We start from the raw sequence: 27,458 nt of genomic DNA on the forward strand, positions 1-27,458 counted from the left end.
CTATGTATCACCGTACCGTGCAAAACTGCTAGGCACGCACCGTATATATAGCTAGGATGCCGAAGACTTCTGCACAGTACTGGGGCTGCAAAAGTGAAAACAAATTTCGTGACCTATGTGAGTGATGGTAAACCTGATTCTGATATGGGTCTCTACTGTGGACTGCGAGTGGGAAGGGAGCAGGGAGAGGGGAATCATGTTTGGGGAGAGGGGGAGGGAGTGGGAAGCACCAGAGAGACATTCTGTAATGATCAATTAATGCATTGTTTGGAATCAAATGACCTTGCCTGGCGTCTCAGGGCTGAGTGTGTCTGCACCCCCACCAAAACAACCCCACACCCTTCCCCCCAACTCCTGGCACTCCTTCCCTACCACCTGTCCCACACCACTCCCTCAGCACTCTGCCCTCGCCATCTCCAACATCCTTTGCTCCCGACTGATTAACAAACTCACTTTCCACTCTACGTTGACAAATACAGTACTATGCAAAATTCTTAGGCACCCTAGCCATATGTACATGCCCAAGACTCTTGTTTTGAATACATCAAATGTAAGCTGCTGGTCGCAAAGTCAGCGACAGGTCATAGCGAATAGCGCAACGCTATTACGGCTCGGAGCATTCCAGCGTCATTCTGTAAGGTGTCCACGTCCTCTTTGTGAATGCGTGGATTCTCCTCGGGTGCACCAGTTTCCTCCCGGAGTCCAGAGTAGGTTAACTGGTCAGTGAAAATTGTCCCACAATTAGGTTAAGATTAATTGGTGTTTGTTGGGGTGTTGCTGGAGTGGTGTGGCTCGAAGAGCTGAGGGGTCTATTCCGCGCTGTATCACTAGTAAGTAAACCCACAGCCAGGAATGAACTTCCCTCCCCAGTCCGAAACCCAGTGAGGACTGCTAGCCAACACCATACCCCTTAAAAGAACGGACAACCTTTTGACAGGGTTAGTGAAAACAGCAACCAGGAATTAAACCCGGATCCCACGAGACGATATTGTAATAAAGGTCCTACAATTGTCAGACACCTTCAACCCGCCATGCCTCGGGACGTTCAAGAGAACCGCGAGAAAAGGAAAAAAAAAACAGCATTCCGCCCAACGCAGTCAGTTTAGAGAGAGTGGGGAGCGCAGCATTCAAAGGCGCAGCAGGCGGTTAAGGCCCCAGGAGAGGTTGCCTCTCGGGGCCGCAGCAGATAATCTGCCTTTAAAACAAATCTGAAAAGAGCATACCAATCGGCAACTGTTTCCAAGTGATTAGCAAACGCAGGAAAGGGATAGATTCGTTCTCCGGTCACCAGGCAGCTAGAAGCGGCAGATCCCCATTTTGATTTGTGTTTGTTTTAGGGTTGCAACGTTGTACAAGGTTTGATTGCACTTCCCAGGTAGCTCTGTCCTCACCTTTTCTCCAGTCCAGCTCCGGCAACTGTCCTCCAACCACAAAGCGGGGAGGCGGCTTCTTTGCGGCACAGAGGGGGCAGGATGCGTGCATCACTCCCCCCTGCCTCCCCATGAGGAGAATCAGCAAGGTTAGAGGTGAAATAGGTTGGGGGAGGGGGGATTACCAACCCAGGGTTTCCAGTATCCCAGACAGCAGCAAGGAGAAACCACAGGGAATATACTGAAACTCCGATAATCTAGCATCCCGACTGTTTGGCATCTGACACACAAGTGAGTCTGGATCCGGGATTTGGGGAGGAGACGGCTGTGTGGACAGAGCAGTATGTGACTGATACACTCTCTGTAAAGCTATCAGGTTCACCGGAAATTTATTATACAGCTCCGGAACTCGTAAAACAACAAATTTCGCAACATATGCCAGTGATATTAAACCTGATTGATTCTGAAAAGCTTTTGGATGGGCGATGACATCTAATAATCCAGAAAATTCACCAGTCTGGCACTTGGGGATTCTCTGCCAAGCCCACCTGGGAGGAGGGTTAGGCGTGAGGCTAGCACCCCCATCCCATTAAAAACCCATAGCTACAGAAACGCCAAGAGAAGTTACAGAAGACCTCATCCCTGGAAAGGGACGGATCTCCGAAGATGGGCTACACCTCAGGAGAACTTGTAGGACTGGCCCAGGACAGGGGACTCTGACGAGCCACCATTGGCTGCCTACGTCCCAGTAGGGGTGACGAGCTTAAGTAAAGGATGCCAAATTATCGGAGTTCCACTCTGTAAGGAAAAAGCAGGTTACAAATGGGAGCAGATATCATGGTGGTCTATGCGATTGGCACGTTTAGAGAGAGCAGCAACTAGCAAGCAACGGTGATGGATTTTATACTCTTGCAAGACAAAATGGAGAAAGAAAATATAACACGGGGGGGGGAGGGAGGGAGGGAGGGACTGGATATTACTTGTTACATTAAAAAAGCACAACAGCCAGGCAGGAGCAAGCAGAGAAGCAAAGCATGGGTACAGCCTCAGGTGGTCACCCTTCTCCTCAACCTATTTACTATCAGGAATGGAAAGGGGGAGAGAACCCAATATGAAAAGGAGGGAAGGGATGGTGCGTGATGGGAGGCGAGGGAAGGAGAGAATGGGAATGATGTAAGAAGCTGGGAGGCGATAGGCGGAAGTGAGAAAGGACTGAATAAGGTGGAATCTGATCGGACAGGACAGTGGACCACGGAACAAAGGGAAGGCGACGAGCCAGATACTGACTCTGGACTACATTTGACTCACCTGATTGCTAGTATTTTTTTTTATTTGTTTTAACTTTGGGAATCACTGTAGGTGGAACTCACACTGCTTTTCTTAATGGGATTTTAGGAATAGCGAAAGCTATAGAAAAGATATCTTCAAAAGGGCAATACCTCACAGAAGGTGGCTTGATCATTAAGAACCCCTGTCACTCAAATCGTGCCCTCTTCTCATCTCTACCATCAGAGAAGAGGAAAAGCAGGGGTTCCCAACCCTTTTTTTATGCCCTGGACCATTAAGCTAGGGGTCCGAGGACCCCCAGGTCAGGAGCCCCTGAGGTAAAGGGCCCTGAAGACCCACACTCAACGGCTTCCGCCCCTCCACCTCTTAACGGTCCATGAACACTTGGCCAATATTTTACTCTCTTGTCGCATTACTTGTGTACTTTTTCATATTTCTTACTGAACTCAAGAGTGCACTTTATCTCTTGCACTGACCTGCTTTCACAACATACCTTAGTGACAATAAACCTGATTCGGAAGCGAGCATGCATCAGGTCCTGTCTGCGCCAGTGGCGAGGTTGGTCTGAGAGAAGCACCTTTGCCAACACTGCTGAAATAATCTTCAGTGGTTCCCAAAATTAAAAACAAAACCTAGCACCCAGGTCAGTTAGATGTAGATGAGAGTCACCTTTTATTCCATGATTGACTGTCCCCTCCCATCATATTCCATCTTCTTCTGCCCTTTCTCATTCCCAGCTTCTTACATCATTCCCATTCTCTCTCCTCACCTAGATCCACCCATCACCCACCAGCCCTTCCCTCCAGCCTTTCATACTGGCTACCTCTGCTCTTCCTTTCCAGCTCTGATGAAGGGTCTCGGCCCAAAATACTGACTGTCCATTTCCCTCCACGGGTACTGTCTAACCTGCTACCTCCAGAGCGTTCCACTTGTGCTGTTCCAGACCTCCAGGGTTTGCTGCCTCTTGCATTTACATTCAACTTTCGGATTTCTACTCGGCAGTCCTGGCTCAGACACCGGACTTCCGTCAATGGGGGGGGGGGTGGTGGAATTCAGTGGAGGAAATCCTCCCCCCACACGAGCTCCCCATTCCCAGGGCAGAGCATGACATTCACTAAACACAACTTGCCTGGGAGCTAACCTCTGCTGGCATTGGAGAAGGGATTCACAAGAACCATTCTGGGAATGAAAGGGTTCATGTACGAGGAGTGTTTCATGCCTCTGGGCCTTTACTCAGTGGAGCTTAGAATAATGAGGGGCAGGGGTGGGAATCTCATTGAAAACTATCAAATACTGAAAGTCCTAGATAGAGTGGATGTGGAGAGGATGTTTCCTGTAGTGGGGGAGTCTAGGACCAGAGGTCACAGATAGAGTGGATGTGGAGAGGATGTTTCCTATAGTGGGGGAGTCTAGGACCAGAGGACACAGATATAGTGGATGTGGAGAGGATGTTTCCTATAGTGGGGGAGTCTCGGACCACAGGACACAGATAGAGTGGATGTGGAGAGGATGTTTCCTATAGTGGGGGAGTCTAGGACCAGACGACACAGATAGAGTGGATGTGGAGAGGATGTTTCCTGTAGTGGGGGAGTCTAGGGCCAGAGGACACAGATAGAGTGGATGTGGAGAGGATGATTCCTGTAGTGGGGGAGTCTAGGGCCAGAGGACACAGATAGAGTGGATGTGGAGAGGATGATTCCTGTAGTGGGGGAGTCTAGGACCAGAGGACACAGATAGAGTGGATGTGGAGAGGATGTTTCCTATTGTGGGGGAGTCTAGGACCAGAGGACACAGATAGAGTGGATGTGGAGAGGACGTTACCAAGAGTGGGGGAGTCTAGGACCAGAAGACACAGATAGAGTGGATGTGGAGAGGATGTTTCCCATAGTGGGGGAGTCTAGGGCCAGAGGGCACATCTTCAGAACACAGAGGCATAGACTTAGAACAGAGATGAGGAGGTCTGTGGAATTTATTGCCACAGACACCCATGGAGGCCAAATACCCGGGTATATTTAACGCAGAGTCAGGGCGTAAAAGGTTATGGAGAGATGGCAGGAGAATGGTGTTGAGAGGGATAATAAATCAGCCATGATGGAATGGCAGAGCAGACTCGAAGGGACGAATGGCCTAATTCTGTTTCTACGTCTTATAGCATGCTGAGGAATCAAAATGCATAAAGCTCCTCTTGGGTTAGAAAATGCAGAAAAATCCAATAAAATATCGATAGATATTTTAGTTAGCAGTGCAAAAGGAAAAACAAGAAGCATGCAGTTTTAACAGACAGAGAGTACAGCATGCTTGGTAAGGGGGGAGGGGGCTACCGGCAACTTTAGATGCAGGCTTTGCATATGGTTCCTTATTGCCCCGCATCTGGGTGTACTGGGATTTGGCTGATTGGAATATATCGTTCAAATTAATCTTCAGGACCACGTCAGAGAGGTGAACAAAATGGACATGGGAGTCGCTAACCTACAAAAACAACTCCTTCGACTCCTCAGCCAAATGTTCAATGGAAAGTTTTGATTAATTCCACAGCCAGCTTTTCAAAGGGGAGTTCCTGAAATTACCGAGCTGTGTGGAGCTTTCTTTTTTAATATCGTTGCAACCCTAAGTAAGAGCATCATTGGGTGCACACACAGGACTAAAAGAAAAGACAGCAGTTGGTGCATCATTTACCTAATGAACAGGTTCTTGATCTTACTCCACAAGCTACCGACTGTGCTACTAACTTTTTCCATGTAACTGAGGGGAGTCGCAAACAAAAAGAGGAAGGAAAAGAAAAGAACGGGATAAAAAAAATAACAAAAATAAAAACAAAATGAGTTTCCAGTCGACGTAGTTCAGAAGACAGCAAAAAATACCACCAGTTATTACATTGTGCACTACCAGCGGCGAGTGAAGAAGAAAAGTCTGCCCGCCCGGGGACGCCATACTTACTGGGACCAAGTGCGACACTAAAAGCCAAAGGGTGGGGGTTAACAGTATCAGACAGAGGTCATGTTTGAAAGATCGAGGAACCGAGGGGTGTGCGGAACTGGAACAGGAGTTCCAGTTGATAAGCACTTAATTGGCCAGGGCATCAATGATTGTGGGGAGAAGGCAGGGAACGGGGCTGAGAGGAAAAATAAGTCAACCATCGCAGAACCTAATTCTGCCCCGATGTCGTATGGAATGTAAACAAGAGTTTACTGGAGGCTCACCCTCCCTCCTTGGCAAGAGACAAAAGAACCATAGCTGACAGGTCAGAAGCCCAGCAGATGGAACCGAAATTCAGGAGGATATGTTGCAACTTTATAAAACTCTGGTTTGGCCACATCTGTGGTATTGTGTACCGTTCTGGTCACCCCACTGTAGAAAGGATGTTGAGGCTTTGGCGAGGGCGTACAACAGGTTTACCAGGATGCTGCCTGGTTTAGAGAGCATGTGCATGTGAGAGGCTGGACAAACTTGGGTTGTTTTCTCTGGAGCACCAGGGGCTGAGGGGAGATCTGATAGAGGTTTACAAGATTATGAGAGGCATAGACAGAGTGGACACAGAGTATCTGTTTCCCCGGGGTTGAAATGTCTAACACCAGAGGGCATGCATTGAAGGTGAGAGGGGTAGGTTCAAGGGGGATGTGAGGAAAAAGTTCTTCACTCAGGGAGTTATGGATGCCTAGAACGCTCTGCCTGGTGTGGTGGTAGGAGCAAATACATTGGAGGCTTTTAAGAGACGTTTGATAGGTACATGGATGTGAAGAAGATGGAGGAACATGGACATGGTGTAGGTAGGAGGGATTGGTGTTTGAGTGTTTTTGATTTGCTTTTTAGCTGGTTCAGCACAACATTGTGGGCCGAATGGCCTGTTCCTGTGCCATATGTTCAAACAGAGCACCTCCAGAGGAGACGTGGCTTTGAAGGGCATGGGAGTGGTGGGGGTGGAATGGGTGGTAAATGATATAACTGCTGCATTCACTGGGGGGTGGTCCAAAGTGATGCACTTCGCAAGTGGACAGTAAAGACCGGCAGACTTTTCCCCTCCCAAGCAAAATTAGCGACAGTGAAGACATTCAAAAGCAGGGGCTCCCAACCACCTTTTCAGCCAATGAGCCTTAACCGAAGGGTTTGTGGACCCCGGGTTGGGAACCCCTGTAAAGCAATGTTACACTTCATACATTTTCTATAAAGTGAATGGGAAAAATCCACCAATCATGTCGGGGGGCGGGGGGGGTGTGGAATGTACTGCCCTTGATACAAAAGGCCTTTCACCTGCTGAAGAAAGTATTATTTTCCCTCTCTCCTCCAGCTCCAACAAGGAAATAGATTCTTTCCTCTCCAGAATGACACAAGGTATATGCAGTGAAAAGGGTGAAGCAGGTAATGCTTCACACCCACAGAGGGCCTCATCTTCAATAAGGAATAGGTGAGGGGTGGGGAAGGGTTGAACAGACAGAAAGTGGGGGAAAATATTCAAAATGAGAATATAGATTATAAAGAGATCTACAAGCGAGAGAAAAGTGCTTCAAGGCCAGAGTACACAGGAAAACCTGAAAGGTCAGGAATACAGGTGGAGACTCTGGGAGATAATTTTGCTGGTATCTGAACACTTCACATTCCCATTGGAGTGGAAGAGGGTGAGAGGTGACTTGATGGAGGTGTACAAGATGATAAGAGGCAAAGATTGAGTGGATAGCCAGAGATGTTTTCCTAGGGCAGAAATGGCTGATTTGAGGAATTATAATTTTAAAATGACCAGAGGAAAGTATAGGGGGTTTGCCAGAGGTAGATTTTTTTTTAAAAAACACACAGAGAGTGGTGAGTGTTTGGAACGCTCTGCTTGGGGCGATGGTAGAGGCATATACATTAGGGACATTTAGGAAACTCTTAGATAGGCATGAAGATGATAGAAAAATGGAGGGCTATGTAGGAGGGAAGGGTTAGATCATCTTGGAGTAGGTTAAAATATTGGCACAACATGGTGGTCTCCAAGAGGACCACAACCTTGTTGTAGGGCTTGGAGACTTGAGTGCCTTAATGACCTGGAGAGCTCTGTTGACTGGAGTCAGGGTTTTGTGCTTTGGTACTTGGTAGGGTCAAACAGGTCAAAGGGTAGAGGCCAGACTAAGCGTGGACTACTGATCCTCCAGGTATGGGGGCTCAGCTCAGGGCTAACAACCCTGACTGGTCCAAAAAAAAATTGTTATGGAAACGGCACTGAAGAATCCTTCTATATCTGTGTCCAACCAAGGACAGGCAGATGGAAAATGTTCACTGCTGTTCTAAATGTCAGCAGCATTATGGGCAGCAAGTACAACACTGTGGGCCGAAGGGCCTGTACTCTTCTATGTTCTACAAGCGTGTACAGATACTGGAATCTGGAGCAACAATCAACATGCTGGAAGAACTTAGAGGTTCGAGCCTTGTCTGTGGGCCAGGAAAGGAATTATCAACGTTTTGGGTCGAAACCTTGCTGCTTTAAAACACCAGTCCTGATGAAGGGTCTCAGCCTGAACACGGAGCATCTATTCTTTTCCACAGGTGCTGCCTGATCCGCTGAGTTCCTCCAGCGTTTGTATGTTTTTTTATAAGATTCTGGTTAGGCCACATCTAGAGTATCTCTGCTACCTGACCTATTACTTCCAATGCATTCTTCATTACAGGAAAGATGTGAAAGCTTTAGACAGGGTGCAGAGGAGATTCACTACATGGATGAAGGGAAAATGGGGGGCTATGTAGGGGGGAAGGGTTAACCTGATCTTGGGGTAAGTAAAAAAAGTCAGTACAACATTGTGGGCTGAAAGGCCTGTTCTAAGTTCACGAATATCACTCTGTGACTCTACAGGTTTTTGGATATGAAGGGAATCAGGGAAGGTACTGGGAAGTGGCACTGGGGTAAAAGTTCGGCTTTGTTACGGGATGGTAGAGCAGATTTCAGAGGCTAAATAGTCTATCCGCCTCTGCTCAGTCTCCTCGCAGATGCTGCCTGACCTGCTGAGTTCCTCCACTGTTTCCTGTGTGTCATCTCCCCACATATATTTCTTATAGAAGCGATATTGTGCGAGAATGGACAATAAAACGAAAGGGTGGTGTTCAGTCCAAACGCAAGGCAACAAGGCTTTCTTCATTGGAGAACGAAGAGACTTTTGACCTGGTGACAAGGCAACGAGGCAATAGGAACTCAATGTTAGCACTTATTTCGAGAGGACTAGAATATAAAAGCAAGGATGTAACGCTGAGGCTTTATAAGTCACTGGCGAGGCCTCACTTGGAGCATTGTGAGTAGATTATCTATGAAAAGATGTTCTGGCATTGGAGAGGGTCCAGAGAAGGTTCACAAGAATGATTCCAGGAATGAAAGGGTTAACTTTAAAAGGAATGTAATAAGGGTAATGACACGATTGTAATGAGGGACTTCAATATGCAGGGGGACTGGGAAAATTGGGTTGGTGTCGGACTGCAACAGAGGGAACTTATTGAATGCCTATCAGATGGCTTTTTAGAGCAGCTTGTGTTTGAGTCTACTCGGGAAAGGCTGTCTTAGATTGGGTAACACACCCAAAAAATGCTGGTGAATGCAGCAGGCCAGGCAGCATCTATAGGAAGAGGTACAGTCGACATTTCGGGCCGAGACCCTTAGTGCCGTTGACGTCGGGTGTTGTGCGATCACCCAAATTTTATCAGGGAGCTTAATGTAAAGGAACCCTTAGCAGGCAGTGATCATAATATGATTGAATTCATACTACAAAGTCACATGTATCAGCATCGCAATGGAATAAAGGGAATTACCGAGGCATGAGAGAGGAGCTTGCCCAGGTGAATTGGAGGAGGATACGACAGGGATGACAACAGAGCAGAGATGGCTGAAGTTTCTGGAAATAGTTCACAAGGCACAGGATAGATATGTCCTGCAGAAAAACTAGTTCTCAAATGGCAGGGGTAGGCAACTGTGGCTGACAAGGGAAATTAAAGTCAAGGAAAAGGCATTTAAGGTAGCAAAAGCGAGTGGAAAGTTGGAAGCGGGAAGCTTTTATAAAGAGTAGAATGGAAGTCAGTGTTGATATTGGACTGCAGGAAAATGATGCTGGTGAGATAGAGGAAATGGGGGATGAACTTACTAAGTACTTTGCATCAGTCTTCATCGTGGCATGAGGCCCGTGAGTGTCAGGGAGCAGGAGTGAGTGCCAATGCTATTACAAAGGACAAAGTGCTCGGCAAACTGAAAGGTCTCAAAGTGGATAAGTCACCTGGACCAGATGGACTACATCCCAGAGTCCTGACAGAGGTTGCTGAAGAGATAACGGATACATTGGTCATGACCTTTCGAGAATCAGTTGATTCTGGCATGGCCCTGGAAGACTGGAAGATTGCAAATGTCACCCCGCTCTTCCAGAAGGGAGAAAGGCAAAAGAAAGAAAATTAAAGGCCAGTTAGCCTAACCTCAATGGTTGGGAAAGCGTTGGACTCTATTTTAAGGATGAAGTTTCGGGGTACTTGGAGACTAATGATAAAATAAGTCAAAGTCAGTATGGTTTCTGTAAAGAGAAATCTCGTCTGACAAATCTGTTAGAATTTTTCGAGGCGAGGCAGTGGATGTCATTTACTTGAATTTCCAGAAGGTATTTGATAAGGTGCCACACATGAGGCTGCATAACAAGATAAAATCCTATAGCATTACAGGAAAGATACTGGCATGGATAGAGGAATGGCTGACAGGCAGGAGGCAGAGAGTGGGAATAAAAGGGGCCTTTTCTGGTTGGCTGCCAGTGACTAGTGGTGTTCCTTAGGGGCCAGTATTGGGACCGCTGCTTTTCACAGTGTTTGTCAATGATTTGGATAATGGAATTGATGGCTCTGTGGCAAAGTTTGCGGATGATACAAAGGTAGGTGGAGGGGTAGATAGTGCTGAGGAAGCAATGCGATTGCAGCAGGACTCAAATTGGAAGAATGGGCAAAAAAAAGTAGCAGATGGAATAGTGTCAGGGAATGTATTAAGCCCATCAAACATAGGAGCAGAATTAGGCCATTCAGCCCATCCAGTCTGCTCCGCCATTCCATCATGGCTGATCCCAGATCCCACTCAACCCCATGTACCTGCCTTCTCGCCATATTCTTTGATGCCCTGACCAATCAGGAAATGATCAACTTCAGTAGATATGTTCAGTATGATAATGCATTATGGTAAAAGGAACAATAGTGTGGACTATTATCTAAATGGGAAGAGAGGGTTCAAGCATCAGAGGGACTTGGGAGTCCTCGTGAAAGACTCTCAGGAGGTTAATTTATAGGTTGAGTCTGTGGTGAAGAAGGCAAATGCAATGTTGGCATTCATTTCAAGCGGAATACAATATAAAAAGCAAGGAGATAATGCTGAGGCTTTGTAAGACACTAGTTAGGTCACACTTGGAGTATTGTCAACAGTTTTGTGCCCCGTATCTCAGAAAGGAAGTGTTGTCATTGGAGAGAGTCCAAAGGGGTTTATGAGGATGAATCCGAGAATAAAGGGGTTAACATATGAGAAGCGTTTGGCAGCTTTGTGCCTGTACTCAGTGGAATTTAGAAGATTGTTTGGGGATCTCACTGAAACCTACCGAATGTTGAAAGGACTAGACAGGGTGGATGCGGAGAGGATGTGTGGATATGGCGAGGGTATCCAAAACTAGAGGACACAGCCTCAAAACTGAGAGACGATCTTTTAGAACAGAGGTAAGAAGGATTTTTTTTTAAGCCAGAGTAGCAAATCTATGGAATGCTCTGCCACAGGCTGCAGCAAAGGCCAAGTCTGTGAGTATATTTACAGCGGGAAGTTGATCATTTCCTGATTGGTCAGGGCATCAAAGGATATGGTGAGAAGGCAGGTGTATGTGGTTGACTGGGACCCAGGATCAGCCAGGATGGAATGGCAGAGCAGACTCGATGGGCTGAATGGCCTAATTCTGCTCCTGTCTGGTGATCTTATAAAGATATGAGGAGTGTTTGATGGCTCTAAGGTCTGTACACGCTGGAGTTTAGAAGAATGTTAGGAGATCTTATTGAAACCGATCGAACATTGAAAGGTCAGGGTGGACCTGCAGAGGATATTTCCTACAACGGGGGAGTGTAGGACCAGAGGAAAAGAGCCTCAGAATAGAGGGGCAACCCTTTAGAACAGAGATGAGGAGGAATTCCTTTAGCCAGAGGGTGGTGAATCTGTGGAATTCATTGCCACAGACGACTGTGGAGGCTCAAGTCACCGGGTATATTTAAAGCAGAGGTTGATAGGTTCTTGATGAGTCAGGGTATCAAAGGTTACAGGGAGAAGGCAGGAGAATGGAGTTAAGAGGGTTTAATAAATCAGCCATGATAGAATGACGGAGCAGACTCCTTAAGGTCCAATAGTAAAGTGGTTACACATTATGCAGGCTACAGCAGGCAAGAGGTGGGAAAGAAACATTCAAGATCTTGGGCTATTTGAATTTAACTGAAAAATTCAGGGTTGTTCTGACATGGAAATAGGCAACAGGAGCAGAACCCTTCACTCTGAGGTTCCCAGTGGGGGAGGAGGAGGAGGAGGAAGTGGTGAATTTTCACCCCCCTCCCCCCAACCTGTTCAGTGTTAACACTGGCAGCTCAGGTACTCACGAGTCCTTCTGCTTGCGTAAGTGCTCGAACACCATCAGTCCGCGCGAGTTCATGCTGAGCAGCAGCTCGTTGCCGGTCATGATGTCCATCCTGAAGGGTTTGGAAGTGACGATCAGCTTGTACAGGTTGTTGTTGAAGCCCAGCTCCAGGCTGCTCTCGTCCTTGCCAAGAACCGTTAGTCTGCAAACCCAAACCCCAGCAAGGCAAGAGTTAGAGTCGTACAACATGAGGGCACAGAAAACAGGCCCATCGACCCACCCTCCATACCCCCCACCCCATCCATGTACCTATCCAAACTTCTCTTAAATGTCGTAATCGAACCCGCATCCACCACTTTCACTGGCAGCCCGTTCAACCCTCTCACCACCCTCTGAGTGAATAAGTCCCCCCTCAGGTTCCCTTCAAATATTTCACCTTTCACCCTTGACCTATGACCTTGGTTCCAAGTCTCACCCAGTCTCAGTGGATAAGGCCTGCTTGTATTTACACATCATTTTGTACACCTCTATCAAATCTCCCCTCATTCTCCTGCGCTCCAGAAAGCCCTAACATGTTCACCCTTTCCCTGTAATTCAGGTCCTCAAGTCCCGAAAACATCCTGGTAAATTTTCTCTGTACTCTTTCAACCTTATTTACATCTTTCCTGTTCACAATACCCCAAATTAGGCCTCACCTACTTCGACATAACATCCCAACTCCTCGACTCAGTACGCTGATTTATGAAGGCCAATATGCCAAAAGCTTTTTTTTTAACGGTCCTATATACACTTTCAGGGAATTGCTGATCTGTTATAGCTGGGCAACGATCTGTTTGGGGACGATAGGTCCTTGATTAGTCAGGGTGAAAGAGGTTACAGGGAGAAGGTAGGAGTGGGGCTGAGAGGCAAAATAAATCAGTCATGATCTGATGGTGGTGCAGACCTGACGGCCGATGGCCTAATTCCGCTCCTATGCCTGATGACAGCTAACAGCAGCAATGAGAAACAAGTTCTGCAAAGGATAGAAGGATTCGGTAACAGGACAGGTCCTTTGCCCATGATCTTCCACAAGTCCTTTCACCCATCAATCTCGCCCTTCCCTCCCACATACACCTCCATTCTGCTTTTATCCACTTGCTTATCAAACAGTCTCTTAAATGGCCCGAATGCATCTGCCTCTGCCATCGCCCCTGGCAGTGCGTTCAAGATCCAAGGTTACTTATCACGTAAATATCGAAACATGCAGCGAAATTCGTCTTTTGTGGCAACAACAGAGCCCAGGATGTGCCGGGGGCAGCCTGCAAGAGCCACCACACATTGTGGCGTCCACACAGCATGTGCACTGTGATCAGCAGAACGTCACACACACCCACCACTCCGGCATCCCCACTCCAGCATCCCCACCGTCACACACACCCACCACTCCGACATCCCCACTGTCACACACACACCACTCCGACATCCCCACCGTCACACACACCCACCACTCTGACATCCCCACTGTCACACACACCCACCACTCCGACATCCCCACCGTCACACACCCACCACTCCGACATCCCCACCGTCACACACCCACCACTCCGACATCCCCACTGTCACACACACCCACCACTCCGACATCCCCACCGTCACACACACCCACCACTCCGACACACACACCACTCCGACATCCCCACCGTCACACACACCCACCACTCCGACATCCCCACCGTCACACACACCCACCACTCCGACATCCCCACTGTCACACACCCACCACTCCAACATCCCCACCATCACACACCCACCACTCCGACATCCCCACCGTCACACACACACCACTCCGACATCCCCACTGTCACACACACCCACCACTCCGACATCCCCACTGTCACACACACCCACCACTCCGGCATCCCCACTCCGACATCCCCACCGTCACACACCCACCACTCCGACATCCCCACCGTCACACACACCCACCACTCCGACATCCCCACCGTCACACACACACCACTCCGACATCCCCACCGTCACACACACACACCACTCCGACATCCCCACCGTCACACACACACCACTCCGACATCCCCACCGTCACACACACACACACCACTCCGACATCCCCACCGTCACACACACACCACTCCGACATCCCCACCGTCACACACACCCACCACTCCGACATCCCCACCGTCACACACACACCCACCACTCCGACATCCCCACCGTCACACACACCACTCCGACATCCCCACCGTCACACACACACCACTCCGACATCCCCACCGTCACACACCCACCACTCCGACATCCCCACCGTCACACACACACCCACCACTCCGACATCCCCACCGTCACACACACCACTCCGACATCCCCACTGTCACACACACACACCACTCCGACATCCCCACCGTCACACACACCCACCACTCCGACATCCCCACCGTCACACACACCCACCACTCCGACATCCCCACCGTCACACACACACACCACTCCGACATCCCCACCGTCACACACACACCACTCCGACATCCCCACCGTCACACACCCACCACTCCGACATCCCCACCGTCACACACACCCACCACTCCGACATCCCCACCGTCACACACACCCACCACTCCGACATCCCCACCGTCACACACACCCACCACTCCGACATCCCCACCGTCACACACCCACCACTCCGACATCCCCACCGTCACACACACCCACCACTCCGACATCCCCACCGTCACACAGACCCACCACTTCGACATCCCCACCGTCACACACACACCACTCCGACATCCCCACCGTCACACACACACACCACTCTGACATCCCCACCGTCACACACACCCACCACTCTGACATCCCCACCGTCACACACACACCACTCCGACATCCCCACCGTCACACACACACCACTCCGACATCCCCACCGTCACACACACACACCACTCTGACATCCCCACTGTCACACACACACCCACCACTCCGACATCCCCACTGTCACACACACACCACTCCGACATCCCCACCGTCACACACACCCACCACTCCGACATCCCCACCGTCACACAGACCCACCACTTCGACATCCCCACCGTCACACACACACCACTCCGACATCCCCACCGTCACACACACACACCACTCTGACATCCCCACCGTCACACACACACACCACTCCGACATCCCCACCGTCACACACACACCACTCCGACATCCCCACCGTCACACACACCCACCACTCCGACATCCCCACCGTCACACACACACACCACTCCGACATCCCCACCGTCACACACACACACCACTCCGACATCCCCACCGTCACACACACACCACTCCGACATCCCCACCGTCACACACCCACCACTCCGACATTCCCACCGTCACACACACCCACCACTCCGACATCCCCACCGTCACACACACCCACCACTCCGACATCCCCACCGTCACACACCCACCACTCCGACATCCCCACCGTCACACACACCCACCACTCCGACATCCCCACCGTCACACACACCCACCACTCCGACATCCCCACCGTCACACACACCCACCACTCCGACATCCCCACCGTCACACACACACACCACTCCGACATCCCCACCGTCACACACACACCACTCCGACATCCCCACTGTCACACACACACACCACTCCGACATCCCCACTGTCACACACCCACCACTCCGACATCCCCACCGTCACACACACCCACCACTCCGACATCCCCACCGTCACACACACCCACCACTCCGACATCCCCACCGTCACACACACCCACCACTCCGACATCCCCACCGTCACACACCCACCACTCCGACATCCCCACCGTCACACACACACCACTCCGACATCCCCACCGTCACACACACACACCACTCCGACATCCCCACCGTCACACACACACCACTCCGACATCCCCACCGTCACACATCCACCACTCCGACATCCCCACCGTCACACACACCACTCCGACATCCCCACCGTCACACACACACACCACTCTGACATCCCCACTGTCACACACACACATCACTCCGGCATCCCCACTGTCACACACACCCACCACTCCGGCATCCCCACCGTCACACACACCCACCACTCCGACATCCCCACCGTCACACACACCCACCACTCCGACATCCCCACCGTCACACACACCCACCACTCCGACATCCCCACCGTCACACACACCCACCACTCCGACATCCCCACCGTCACACACACCCACCACTCCGACACACACACCACTCCGACATCCCCACCGTCACACACACCCACCACTCCGACATCCCCACCGTCACACACACCCACCACTCCGACATCCCCACTGTCACACACCCACCACTCCAACATCCCCACCGTCACACACACCCACCACTCCGACATCCCCACCGTCACACACACACCACTCCGACATCCCCACCGTCTCACACACACACCACTCCGACATCCCCACTGTCACACACACACACCACTCCGACATCCCCACCGTCACACACACACCACTCCGACATCCCCACCGTCACACACACCCACCACTCCGACATCCCCACTGTCACACACACACCACTCCGACATCCCCACCGTCACACACACACCACTCCGACATCCCCACCGTCACACACACCCACCACTCCGACATCCCCACTGTCACACACACACCACTCCGACATCCCCACCGTCACACACACACACCACTCCGACATCCCCACTGTCACACACACACCACTCCGACATCCCCACCGTCACACACACACCACTCCGACATCCCCACCGTCACACACACACACCACTCCGACATCCCCACCGTCTCACACCCACCACTCCGACATCCCCACCGTCACACACACCCACCACTCCGACATCCCCACTGTCACACACACACCCACCACTCCGACATCCCCACCGTCACACACCCACCACTCCGACTTCCCCACCGTCACACACACCCACCACTCCGACATCCCCACCGTCACACACACCCACCACTCCGACATCCCCACTGTCACACACCCACCACTCCGACATCCCCACCGTCACACACCCACCACTCCGACATCCCCACCGTCACACACACACCACTCCGACATCCCCACCGTCACACACACCCACCACTCCGACATCCCCACCGTCACACACCCACCACTCCGACATCCCCACCGTCACACACACCCACCACTCCGACATCCCCACTGTCACACACACACCCACCACTCCGACATCCCCACCGTCACACACCCACCACTCCGACTTCCCCACCGTCACACACACCCACCACTCCGACATCCCCACCGTCACACACACCCACCACTCCGACATCCCCACCGTCACACACACCCACCACTCCGACATCCCCACTGTCACACACCCACCACTCTGACATCCCCACCGTCACACACCCACCACTCCGACATCCCCACTGTCACACACACCCACCACTCCGACATCCCCACCGTCACACACACACCACTCTGACATCCCCACCGTCACACACCCACCACTCCGACATCCCCACCGTCACACACACCCACCACTCCGACATCCCCACCGTCACACACCCACCACTCTGACATCCCCACCGTCACACACCCACCACTCCGACATCCCCACCGTCACACACACCCACCACTCCGACATCCCCACTGTCACACACACCCACCACTCTGACATCCACACTGTCACACACACAGTCTGTTTAGAAACCGTACTTCTGGCATCCCCAAACTTTCCTCCAAACATCTTAAACATTATGCCCTCTCATCTTAGCCATTTCCACCGTTTCACACAATCACCTCTCATCCTCCATCACTCAAAATAGAAAAACCCCAGCTCACCGAACCTACCCCCAAAGGTCGCCCAAACTAACCAACAAAGCATGTCCAACGCCACTTCCCCAAAGGACACCCATCCTGCCCCTCCAGGATGCCCATCCCGCCCACCCACCAAAGGACCCCCATCGCATCCCCTCTTGATTAGTCAGAATGTCAAAGGATATGGACAGAAGGCAGGAGAATGGGTTTGAGAGAGATAATAAATCAGCCATGATGGAATGACAGAGAAGATTCAATGAGCCGAATGGCCTAATTCTGCACCTATGTCTTGTGGGTTAAAGGACGTGCAACCCATCCCCACAAGATGTTTGATAAATCCTTTCACAGCGATGTGCTGGGCAAAACAGACTCCGAATCTAACCCATGCAGTCGTGAACAATACTAACCACCACTTTCATTTCCCAAAAGCGATCCTAATCACCTCACAGCACAATTTAAGAGGCATTAACTATCACAGCTATGGATTTATATAGTATTGTGCAAAAGTCTTAGGCACATGTTCAAAAAAAGATCTGTAATGTGAAGATGCTTTCAAAATAATCAAATGAAAAGTTTCTAAATATCGAAAAATTTACTATATATAGCAGTAAGCAGTTAAATAAACCTAAATCAAATCATTATTTGGTGTGACCACCTTTTGCCTTTAAAACTGCATCAAATCTCTTCGGTACACTGTCAAAGTTCAAAGTAAATCCTATTATCAGAGTACATATATGTCCCCACATACAACCCTGAGATTCATTTTCCTGTGGGCATAGTCAGCAAATCTATGGAATGGTAACTACCACAGGATCAGTGAAAGATCAACTGGAGTGCAGAAGATAACAAACTGTGCAAATGCAAATATAAATAAATAGCAATAAATAACGAGGACATGAGATAAAGAGTCTTTAAAGTGGGATCACTGGTTGTGAGAACATCTCAATGGATGGGCAAGTGAGTGCCGTTATCCCCTTTTGGTTCGAGCCTGATGGTTGATGAACTGCTCTTGAACCTGGTGGTGAGAGTCCCAGGGCTCTTGTACCTTCTACCTGTTGGCAGTAGCAGGAAAAGAGCATGGGCTGGGTGGTGCGGTTAACTGATTAGGAATCCTGCTTTCCTACAACAGCGTTTCAGGCAGACGTGCTCGATGGTTGCAAAGGCTTTACACGCGATGTACAGGGCCTAATCCGCTACCTTTGGGAGGACTTTCCTACAATTTTTTCTTATAAACTTCCCTATTGTGTGGTTTTTAAGAAAATCGGCCTGAAGGTTGTTCCAGGCATCTTGGAGAACTTGCCACAGTTCTACAGACTTTGGCTGCCTCTCTTGCTTCTGTCTCTCCAGGTAATCCCAGTCTTGATGATGTTGAGACCAGAGTTCTGGAGGCCAAACCATCTGAGTCCATATTTTAAAAAATCTAGGGTGCCCAGGTTTTTTGCAGAGTATTGCATACGAACAGAGGATTTAAAGAAAAAAGCAGAGATTAACAATATATAAGACTTACGGTACAGTAGGTGGATCTTGTATTAATACATCTTGGACCTCGTATCTGGGTTTCAATGGGATCAGCTCATTAATTTTAATCCTGGTCATGTTGCCTTGTAGACCGTACACTTCAAGTAATAGAGGAACCTGCAAAAGTGCATAGACACACACACACATGCGTACTGATATCTGTGTTGAACACCCATACGGTGGCACTGTAAGGTGCAGTCAGGTGTGACTGGAAGTAATACCCACCCCTTCCCCAGCTCTTGCCCCTTGCTCGACAGGGCACCACTCCACGTGCAGAAGTTAAGCACAATACCACCGCTCGTCCTCAGCGCTATTTTTATTCAATTATTCACCCTTTATCCCCTGACCTGAAAGCTTTGCCCAAGTGGATACCTAGAGGAGCAAATAACAAGAGATGGCAAACCATTCCAAGAAGACGACAGGGTGTTTAGAAAGGCATTGGTGCGTGGGCCGTCGTTAGATAGGGGACTGCATTCAATAGTGGCTCTATAATTGACCACACTGGGAGTATTGTGTTCAGTTCCGGTCGCCTCACTATAGGATGGATGAGGAAGTTTAGGAAGGGAGTGCAGAGCAGATTTACCAGGATGCAGGCTAGATTGGAGAACGTGTCTTTCAAATATAGGTTAAGTGAGTTAGGGGTTTTTCTCTTGGGAGCAAAGGAGGGTGAGAGGTACACAAGATAATAGAGATTTTTTCCCAGGGTGGAAACGGCTAATAGGACAAGATAGAATTGTAAGATGATTTGAGAACCGTATAGGGGGACGTCAGAGGTAATTTCTTTTTCCTTAAATGGTGGGTGCGCGGAATGCCCTGCCAGCAGTGGTGGTAGAGGAGATACAGTCATCAAAGTCATTCTGTGCCTTGTCAAATGACGTACGCAATCCCGGTCTATTGACCACGAATGAACGTAGCAAATTTTCGCACAGAAGTGGTTTGTCATCGCCTTCTTCTGCACAGTGTCCTTACAAGACGGGTGACCCCCCCCCCCCCCAGCTATTTTCAATGCTCTTTGGAGATTGTCTGCCTGCTGTCAGTGGTCACATAACCTGGACTTGTGATCTGCACCGGCTGCTCATATGACCATCCACCACCTGATCCCATGGCTTCTCGTGATCCTGGTCGGGGTGCTAAGCAGTTGCTACACTTTGCCCAAGGGTGACCTGCAGGCTAGTGGAGGGAAGAAGCAGCTTACACCTCCTTTGGAAGAGACGTATCTCCACCCCCTTCACCCCAGTTGATACATTAGGGCGTTTAAGAGACTGTTTTAGAGAGGCACATGAATGATAGAAAAATGGGGGGAAGGGTTAGATTGATTTTAGAGTAGATCAAAATGTCGGCACAATATTGTGGGCAGAAAGGCCTTTTTTTTAAAAATGGTTACTTCTAAAGAGATATGATTGGCTTTATTTGTCACACGTACATGGAGACCAACAGCAAACTGCATCGGTGGTGTCAAATCAAACCAGCAAGGATCGTGCTGGCTGCAGCCTGGAAGTGTTGACAAGTTTATGGCACCAACATAGCATGCCCACAACTCATGAAGCCGAACCATTTGTCTTTGGGAACTGGAGCACCCAGAGGAAAGTGCACGGTCACCGGGCCAACGCACGAAATCCTTAACAGACAGCGGGCAGGAATCGAACCCCGATCAGTGGTGGTGGGTACTAAAAAGTGAAGGGCCTAACTGAGCCACTCAAAGGGCCTGTAAAATTTGCAGAGTTGGTCACTTTCCCAGGTTAGCTGGGCAATGGCTGTTTTGTTTTTCCTGGGAGACAGGCTCCCATTGAAGCAAACGATACAGCAAAAGCATAAAAGGTTAACAAGAGAAAATCTGCAGATGTGTTGCCGTAATTAATTTATTTCATCTACCGTAAATTCCGGTGTATAAGCCGAGATATTGGCCCTAAAATTAGGGGGTCGGCTTATACAGAGGGTGCCAACTTTGGAAAAATGAATACACGGAAGACAGTCATATTTATTGGCTGTTTTTGAGTCAAATACAAAAGAAAGTACAAACGCTTATGAAATCTACACAAAAGATCTACAAAATATTCTGTTTCTCAATTTACTTGTACACACTGTTGTTGTGAAATGTTCAGAGCTTGAAACTCTCACACTGGGGATGACTGCAATGTCTGTATTTTCAGCTTTCAATGCTGCTTTTGTCTCACCTTACAAGTGCGCTTTGAACATGTCCCAGACAAGTAGCAACTTTTCCTTCCTGAAACCTTCGGGACGTTGACGCCACACCTCTCTAATCCACTTCAAGCAACCCACTTCGTCCATCCAGCCGTGTTCTTGAACGTAAACAACAACAACCCGCGGGAATTTTTCTTTCTTTGGGAATGTTTTCCTCTTAAAAATCACCATCGGTGGTAGTTTGATCCCATCAGCCACACACATTAACACAACAGTAAAATGTTGCTCCTCGTGTCCAGTTGTTTTGACAAGGACTGTTTTCTCCCCCTTCTGATTGACAGTGCGGTTGCCAGCAAAATCAAAGAACATTGGTGTCTCGTCCATGTTACCAATCAGTGAGAGCAGGTAAGAATGTGCCTTTCAATGCTTGATTACAAACGATTGGAAGGCCGTAATCTTATTCTCAAGGTCACTCGGCAATTTCTGAGCAACCTTTGTTTTTTTGTCTCAACACAAGATCACGTCTATTCATAAATCAACTTCGCGTAGCTCTGAAATTTTCACTGATCTCACGAAGTTTTTCGGCCCATTTCAACGCTTGAACTCGAATCATTTCTCTGGTAACAATGTATCCAGATGATCGCTGGTGATTCAACCACTCTAAAACTTTTTCTTCCAGTTCTGGCCCACTGGCATGTTTTCCCGCGGTTTGCACATTTAATCTTTGGCATTTTCCCTCAGCGTGTCCTCTGCTCTCTCACTTGCTTCTCGTTTACACTAAACTTCTTAGCAGCTGCAGAATTATTTGTTCCTTTAGCAAAATCAACAACCTTCAGCTTGAAGCCAGCATCATATCGCATTCGTTTTAATCTTTTGTACATGGTGGTCGCAAACTCAATACTGAGAACACGTACTGATCCCACCATCCCAGGTTATGTTTTAACAAGATTACGATGGGCGCTAAATGGTTTCATGGGGGTTACATTTCAGAGGATTCTTTACCATTGGGAACCTAATCCAAAACTTCCCTCCCTGGTCCAAAACCTCTACAAAAGGGGTCGGCTTATACAAAGGTAACATGAAAAAGTCACTTTTTTAACCTTGAAAATGGGGGGGTCGGCTTATACTCCGGAATTTACGGTATTAAATAGGAGATACCAGCCCACTGAGTTGCCGCCCAGCACCTCACTGATTTAACACCTAGTCTAATCACACAGCAATTTACAATGACCCAATTACCCGGAGGAAATCCACAGGCGCGCGAGAAGGATGCACAAAATTTCTTACAGAAGACGCCGGAACTGAATTCCGAACTCCGTCGCCTCGCACTACCTATAATGCTATCGTGGCACCAATGCTACGTGTTCGCCCCCCCCCCAGTCTTACAAATCCCAGAATCTTGATGTGGCTTGCTTTATCCACACTCTGCATAAGCACTCACCTTACTGACTTCATTAATTATCTGCAGCTTGATGTTTTTCTCAGACACCTCCAAGGAGTTGAGCAGCGCTCGATAGGGAGAATTTTCTGGCTTAATGTTCCTCTGCCGCCTGGAAAGGATGGAAAAGAAAGGCCTCATTATCGAGCGCCAGATGCTGTCCGGTAACTCGACCCATTTTGGTCTCTGTCTCTACAAGAAGATGCATCAATTTACGTATTTATGTACTTTTTTAAATTTGGGGTGTCCAGGTAGAGGGCTCGTCGTGTCCATTCCAAGGCCGCTCACTCACCTTCGGACCCCACCGCACCGCACACTCGACTCTCACCTGTGGCTCCAAGCAGCTGTTTGCATGCGACAGCAGCCACACCCCAGTACACTGCTTCGACAAGTGGGCTAAACCGGGCGAGGGTAGCCGGCGGGCCTCGTACCCCGGTGAGACAGGGACGTGCCCATGCTAGCAGGCGAAGTCAGCTCCGTGCGGACTGAGCGGATGAGATTCCCAGTGAAATCCAATGGCCAGGAAGACTGTTCTGCAACGTTCCATGGAGAGTGAAGGGCACGACAAGGCACAGAAGACGTCATGGGCATCCACTGCAACCAAGGAAGACCCCAGTTTGTAACGACTACTCATACCACTGATTGAGAGGGTGGATGGCAGATGGAGTTCAATCCAGATAAGTGTGAGGTGGTTCATTCTGGTCGGTCAAATATGATTGCAGAATATATTATTAATAGTAAGACTCTTGGCAGTGTGGAGGATCAGAGGGATCTTAGGGTTCTAGGACATAGGACACTCAAAGCTGCTACACGGGTTGACTGTGTGGTTAAGAAGGCATACAGTGCATTGGCCTTCATCAACTGTGGGATTGAGTTTAAGAGCCGAGAGGTAATGTTGCAGCTACATAGGACCCTGGTCAGGCCCCACTTGGCGTACTGTACTCAGTTCCAGTCCCTTCACTACAGGAAGGACATGGAAACCATAGAAAGGGTGCAGAGGAGATTTACAAGGATGCTGCCTGGATTGGGGAGCATGCCTTATGAGAATAGGTTGAGTGAACTCGGCCTTTTCTCCTTGGAGCGAAGGAGGATGAGAGGTGACCTGATAAGAGGTGTACAAGATAATGAGAAGCATTGATCATGTGGATAGTCAGAAGCTTTTTCCCAAATGGCTCGCATGAGAGGACATAGTTTTAAGGTGCTTGGAAATAGGTACACAGGAGATGTCAGGGCTAAGTTTTTTTTTTGCGCAGAGAGTGGTGAGTGTATGGAATGGGCTGCCGGCGACGGTGGTGGAGGCGGAAACAATAGGGTCTTTTAAGAGGCTCCTGGATAGGTACATGGAGCTTAGAAACATAGAGGGCTAGGGGTAAGCCTAGGTAGTTCTAAGGTAAGGACATGTTCGGCAGAGCTTTGTGGGCCGAAGGGCCTTTATTGTGCTGTAGGTTTTCTATGTTTTTATGTATGTACTTTGATAATAAATTTACTTTGAGGTTGGTATTAACAAGAAGAGGGGAGGAAATCAGTACGGTACAGTACGAGTGGTATGTAGCATAGCAGTTAGTGTAACGCAACCATGGAGCCAGCCACCCAGGTTCAACCCCAGCACTGTCCATAAGGAGCGTGTACATTTTCTCTCCCTGACTCTGCGGGCTTCCTCCGGGTGCTCTGGGCTCCTCCCACATCCCAGAGTCGTACTGGTTCAAAGGCTGATCAGTCACGCGTGTAGTGTGAGGTCGCTGGGCCAGAAGGGCCTGTTACCCTGCTGTATCTCTGACATAACCCAAAGGAAGAAATCTAGCAAGTAACTCCAGAATCCAATGGCCAGGCAGAAGGTGGGAATGGCTGCAAGAAGTTGAGCAGGGAGTGTGCACGCAGGGAGGAGGATCTTGACGGGCAGACCGTGGAGACGGGGACAGATGGGAGTCCCGGGAAGAAACCTTAGAAGGGAAAGAACAATAAAACAAGAGGGGTTGCAATTCAGGTCAGTGAGCACAAGGGTGAGATGGAGGTACGTCTCTACCAAAGGAGGTGTAAGGTGCACCTTCCCTCCGCTAGCCTGTAGGTCACCCTTGGGCAAGGTCTAGCACCTGCTTAGCCCCAATCGGAGAAGCCATGGGAGCAGGTATGAGCAGCCAGTGCACATCACAAGTCCTCATTATGCAATCACTGAAAGGTATTGATAATGGTTGGGGGGTCACCAGTCTTGCAAAGATATTATCCAGTAGGCGGTGGTGGCAAACCATTTCTGTAGAAAAATTTGCCAAAGAACAATCGTAGAAAGACCAAGCAACACACATCAAAGTTGCTGGTGAACGCAGCAGGCCAGGCAGCATCTCTAGGAAGAGGTACAGTCAACGTTTCGTGCCGAGACCTTTCGTCAGGACTAACTGAAAGAAGAGCTACTAAGAGATTTGAAAGTGGGAGGGGGAGGGGGAGATCCAAAATGATAGGAGAAGACAGGAGGGGAAGGGATGGAGCCAAGAGCTGGACAGTTGATTGGCAAAAGGGATATGAGAGGATAATTGGACGGGAGGCCCAGGGAGAAACAAAGGGGGAGGGGTGAAGCCCAGAGGATGGGCAAGGAGTATAGTGAGAGGGACAGAAGGAGAAAAAGAATAAATAAATAACGGATGGGGTACGAGGGGGAGGAGGGGCATTAACGGAAGTTAGAGAAGTCAATGTTCATGCCATCAGGTTGGAGGCTACCCAGACAGAATATAAGGTGTTGTTCCTCCAACCTGAGTGTGGCTTCATCAAACCATGATCATGATCGTGAGCAAGACCATGATCGGCCACGTCATACAATACGGCATGGAATGAACGAACGAGCACAAGAATTGAAAAACGAACAATGATCGTGGCCAAGATTCAGATGGGTAATGGAACTGGTCTGGAGGGTGACAAGGAGCCAGGGAGCAACAGTAGTTGCATTTTGCGCGATGCTGTTACAGCTCAAGGAGTTTGTGTTTGGAGTTCAGCTCCAGCCTTTCCTGTAAGAAAGTTTGTACATTCGTCCTGTGTGTACACGGGTTTCATCCCATGGTCCAAAGACTGTGTTTAGTAGGTTAACTGGTCATTGTAGATAGTCCTGTGATTAGGTCAAGGTTAAATCACTGGGTTGCTGGGTGGTGCGGCACGCTGGGCCCCGTATATCTAAATTAGGAGATCCCAACCTGGGGTTCAGGGGCCCCTTGGTTAATCGCAGGGGTCCATGGCTCAAGTTGGGAACCCCTGCTCTGAATAAGTATATGAACAGACAAACTGGAAGCGGGGAAGGGCTGCTGGCAGAGAACGCCAGCCCTTTCAGGACAGGACTGTCACCTACCCAAATTACTCGGTACATGTAGCTGAGACCAGAACCTTGTTTAAATGCACACAAAAAACAGGTGAAGGCCACTTATCCCCATCAAGCCTGCCCCGCCAAATAATGACAGCTAGTATACCCTCCAACACTCAACCCCTCTTCAGGTCACCAAAGCTCTCAGTTCCCCAATTTTTCTAAAATATATCAACAGGTGTCGTTAAACACAGCTAAAGATCCAGCCTCAGTCCTCAGAAGAGAATTCCAGAGCTAACCATCCTCGCTCTCTCCATAATTAGGCTATTTGGCCCATCGAATCTGCTTCACCAATCCATCAGGGCTGATTTATTATCCCTCTCAACCCCATTCTCCTACCTTTTCCCATAACCTTTGACGCCTTGACTAATCAGGAACCTGTCAAACTCCGCTTTACATATACCCAATGACTTGGCCTCAACAGCCCTCTGTGGCAACAAATTCCACAGATTCCTACCTTCTGGCTAAAGAAATTCCTCCTCATTTCCATTCTAAAAGGGACTTCCCTCTATACATATTACAAAATAAATAGAAGCATCTCCCTTAAATACAGTATACAAACAACATATACACATTTTTGCACATCCCCATTACTAAGGAAATGGAATGTCCCACCGTGTAGGGCAGGAAAGGCACCGTACAGCCAACACTTTAGGACCCATTATGAGAATATACCAGGGAAGTGCGAACACTCAGCACAACGACAGCAGGATGACAGTGCAATGCTTGTGTGAGAGGGAGTGAATTCATGTAAGGAGTGCGTTTACCGGGCGCTCTACGTCACAGGTACACGGGCCTTTCACTGGGAGATGTAAAAGTTTATCTAGTTACTGCTGTCAAAAATGTGGAGACCGAGCTGCGGAAAGCTTGCATCATTTATTTCATTGGGATAGTGTGGAATAGGCCCTTCGAGCCGCACCACACAGCAACCCCTAATATAAACCTAGGCTAATTACGTGGCAATTTACAATGACCAATTAA

At 49.2% G+C, this 27,458-nt stretch overlaps 1 protein-coding gene across 4 annotated transcripts in view; it reads right to left on the minus strand.

Annotated features, from left to right (window-relative positions):
- The window catches only part of LOC134339707 (neutral alpha-glucosidase AB-like), an 89,265-nt gene that overhangs the window by 52,745 nt on the left and 9,062 nt on the right, over positions 1 to 27,458 (minus strand). For 2 of the 4 annotated variants that reach the window (XM_063036432.1, XM_063036431.1), the window contains exons 3-6: positions 23,141 to 23,249; positions 19,547 to 19,674; positions 12,255 to 12,434; positions 5,334 to 5,399 (exon numbers count right to left, since the gene is read on the minus strand). In XM_063036432.1, coding sequence (XP_062892502.1) covers positions 5,334 to 5,399; positions 12,255 to 12,434; positions 19,547 to 19,674; positions 23,141 to 23,249 — 483 coding nt within the window. The remainder of the gene's footprint in view (positions 1 to 5,333; positions 5,400 to 12,254; positions 12,435 to 19,546; positions 19,675 to 23,140; positions 23,250 to 27,458) is intronic. The other 2 variants (XM_063036434.1, XM_063036433.1) reach the window with 1 other exon arrangement.

The sequence above is a fragment of the Mobula hypostoma genome, chromosome 30 (assembly GCF_963921235.1).
Source record: "Mobula hypostoma chromosome 30, sMobHyp1.1, whole genome shotgun sequence".
Taxonomy (NCBI): Eukaryota; Metazoa; Chordata; class Chondrichthyes; order Myliobatiformes; family Myliobatidae; genus Mobula; species Mobula hypostoma.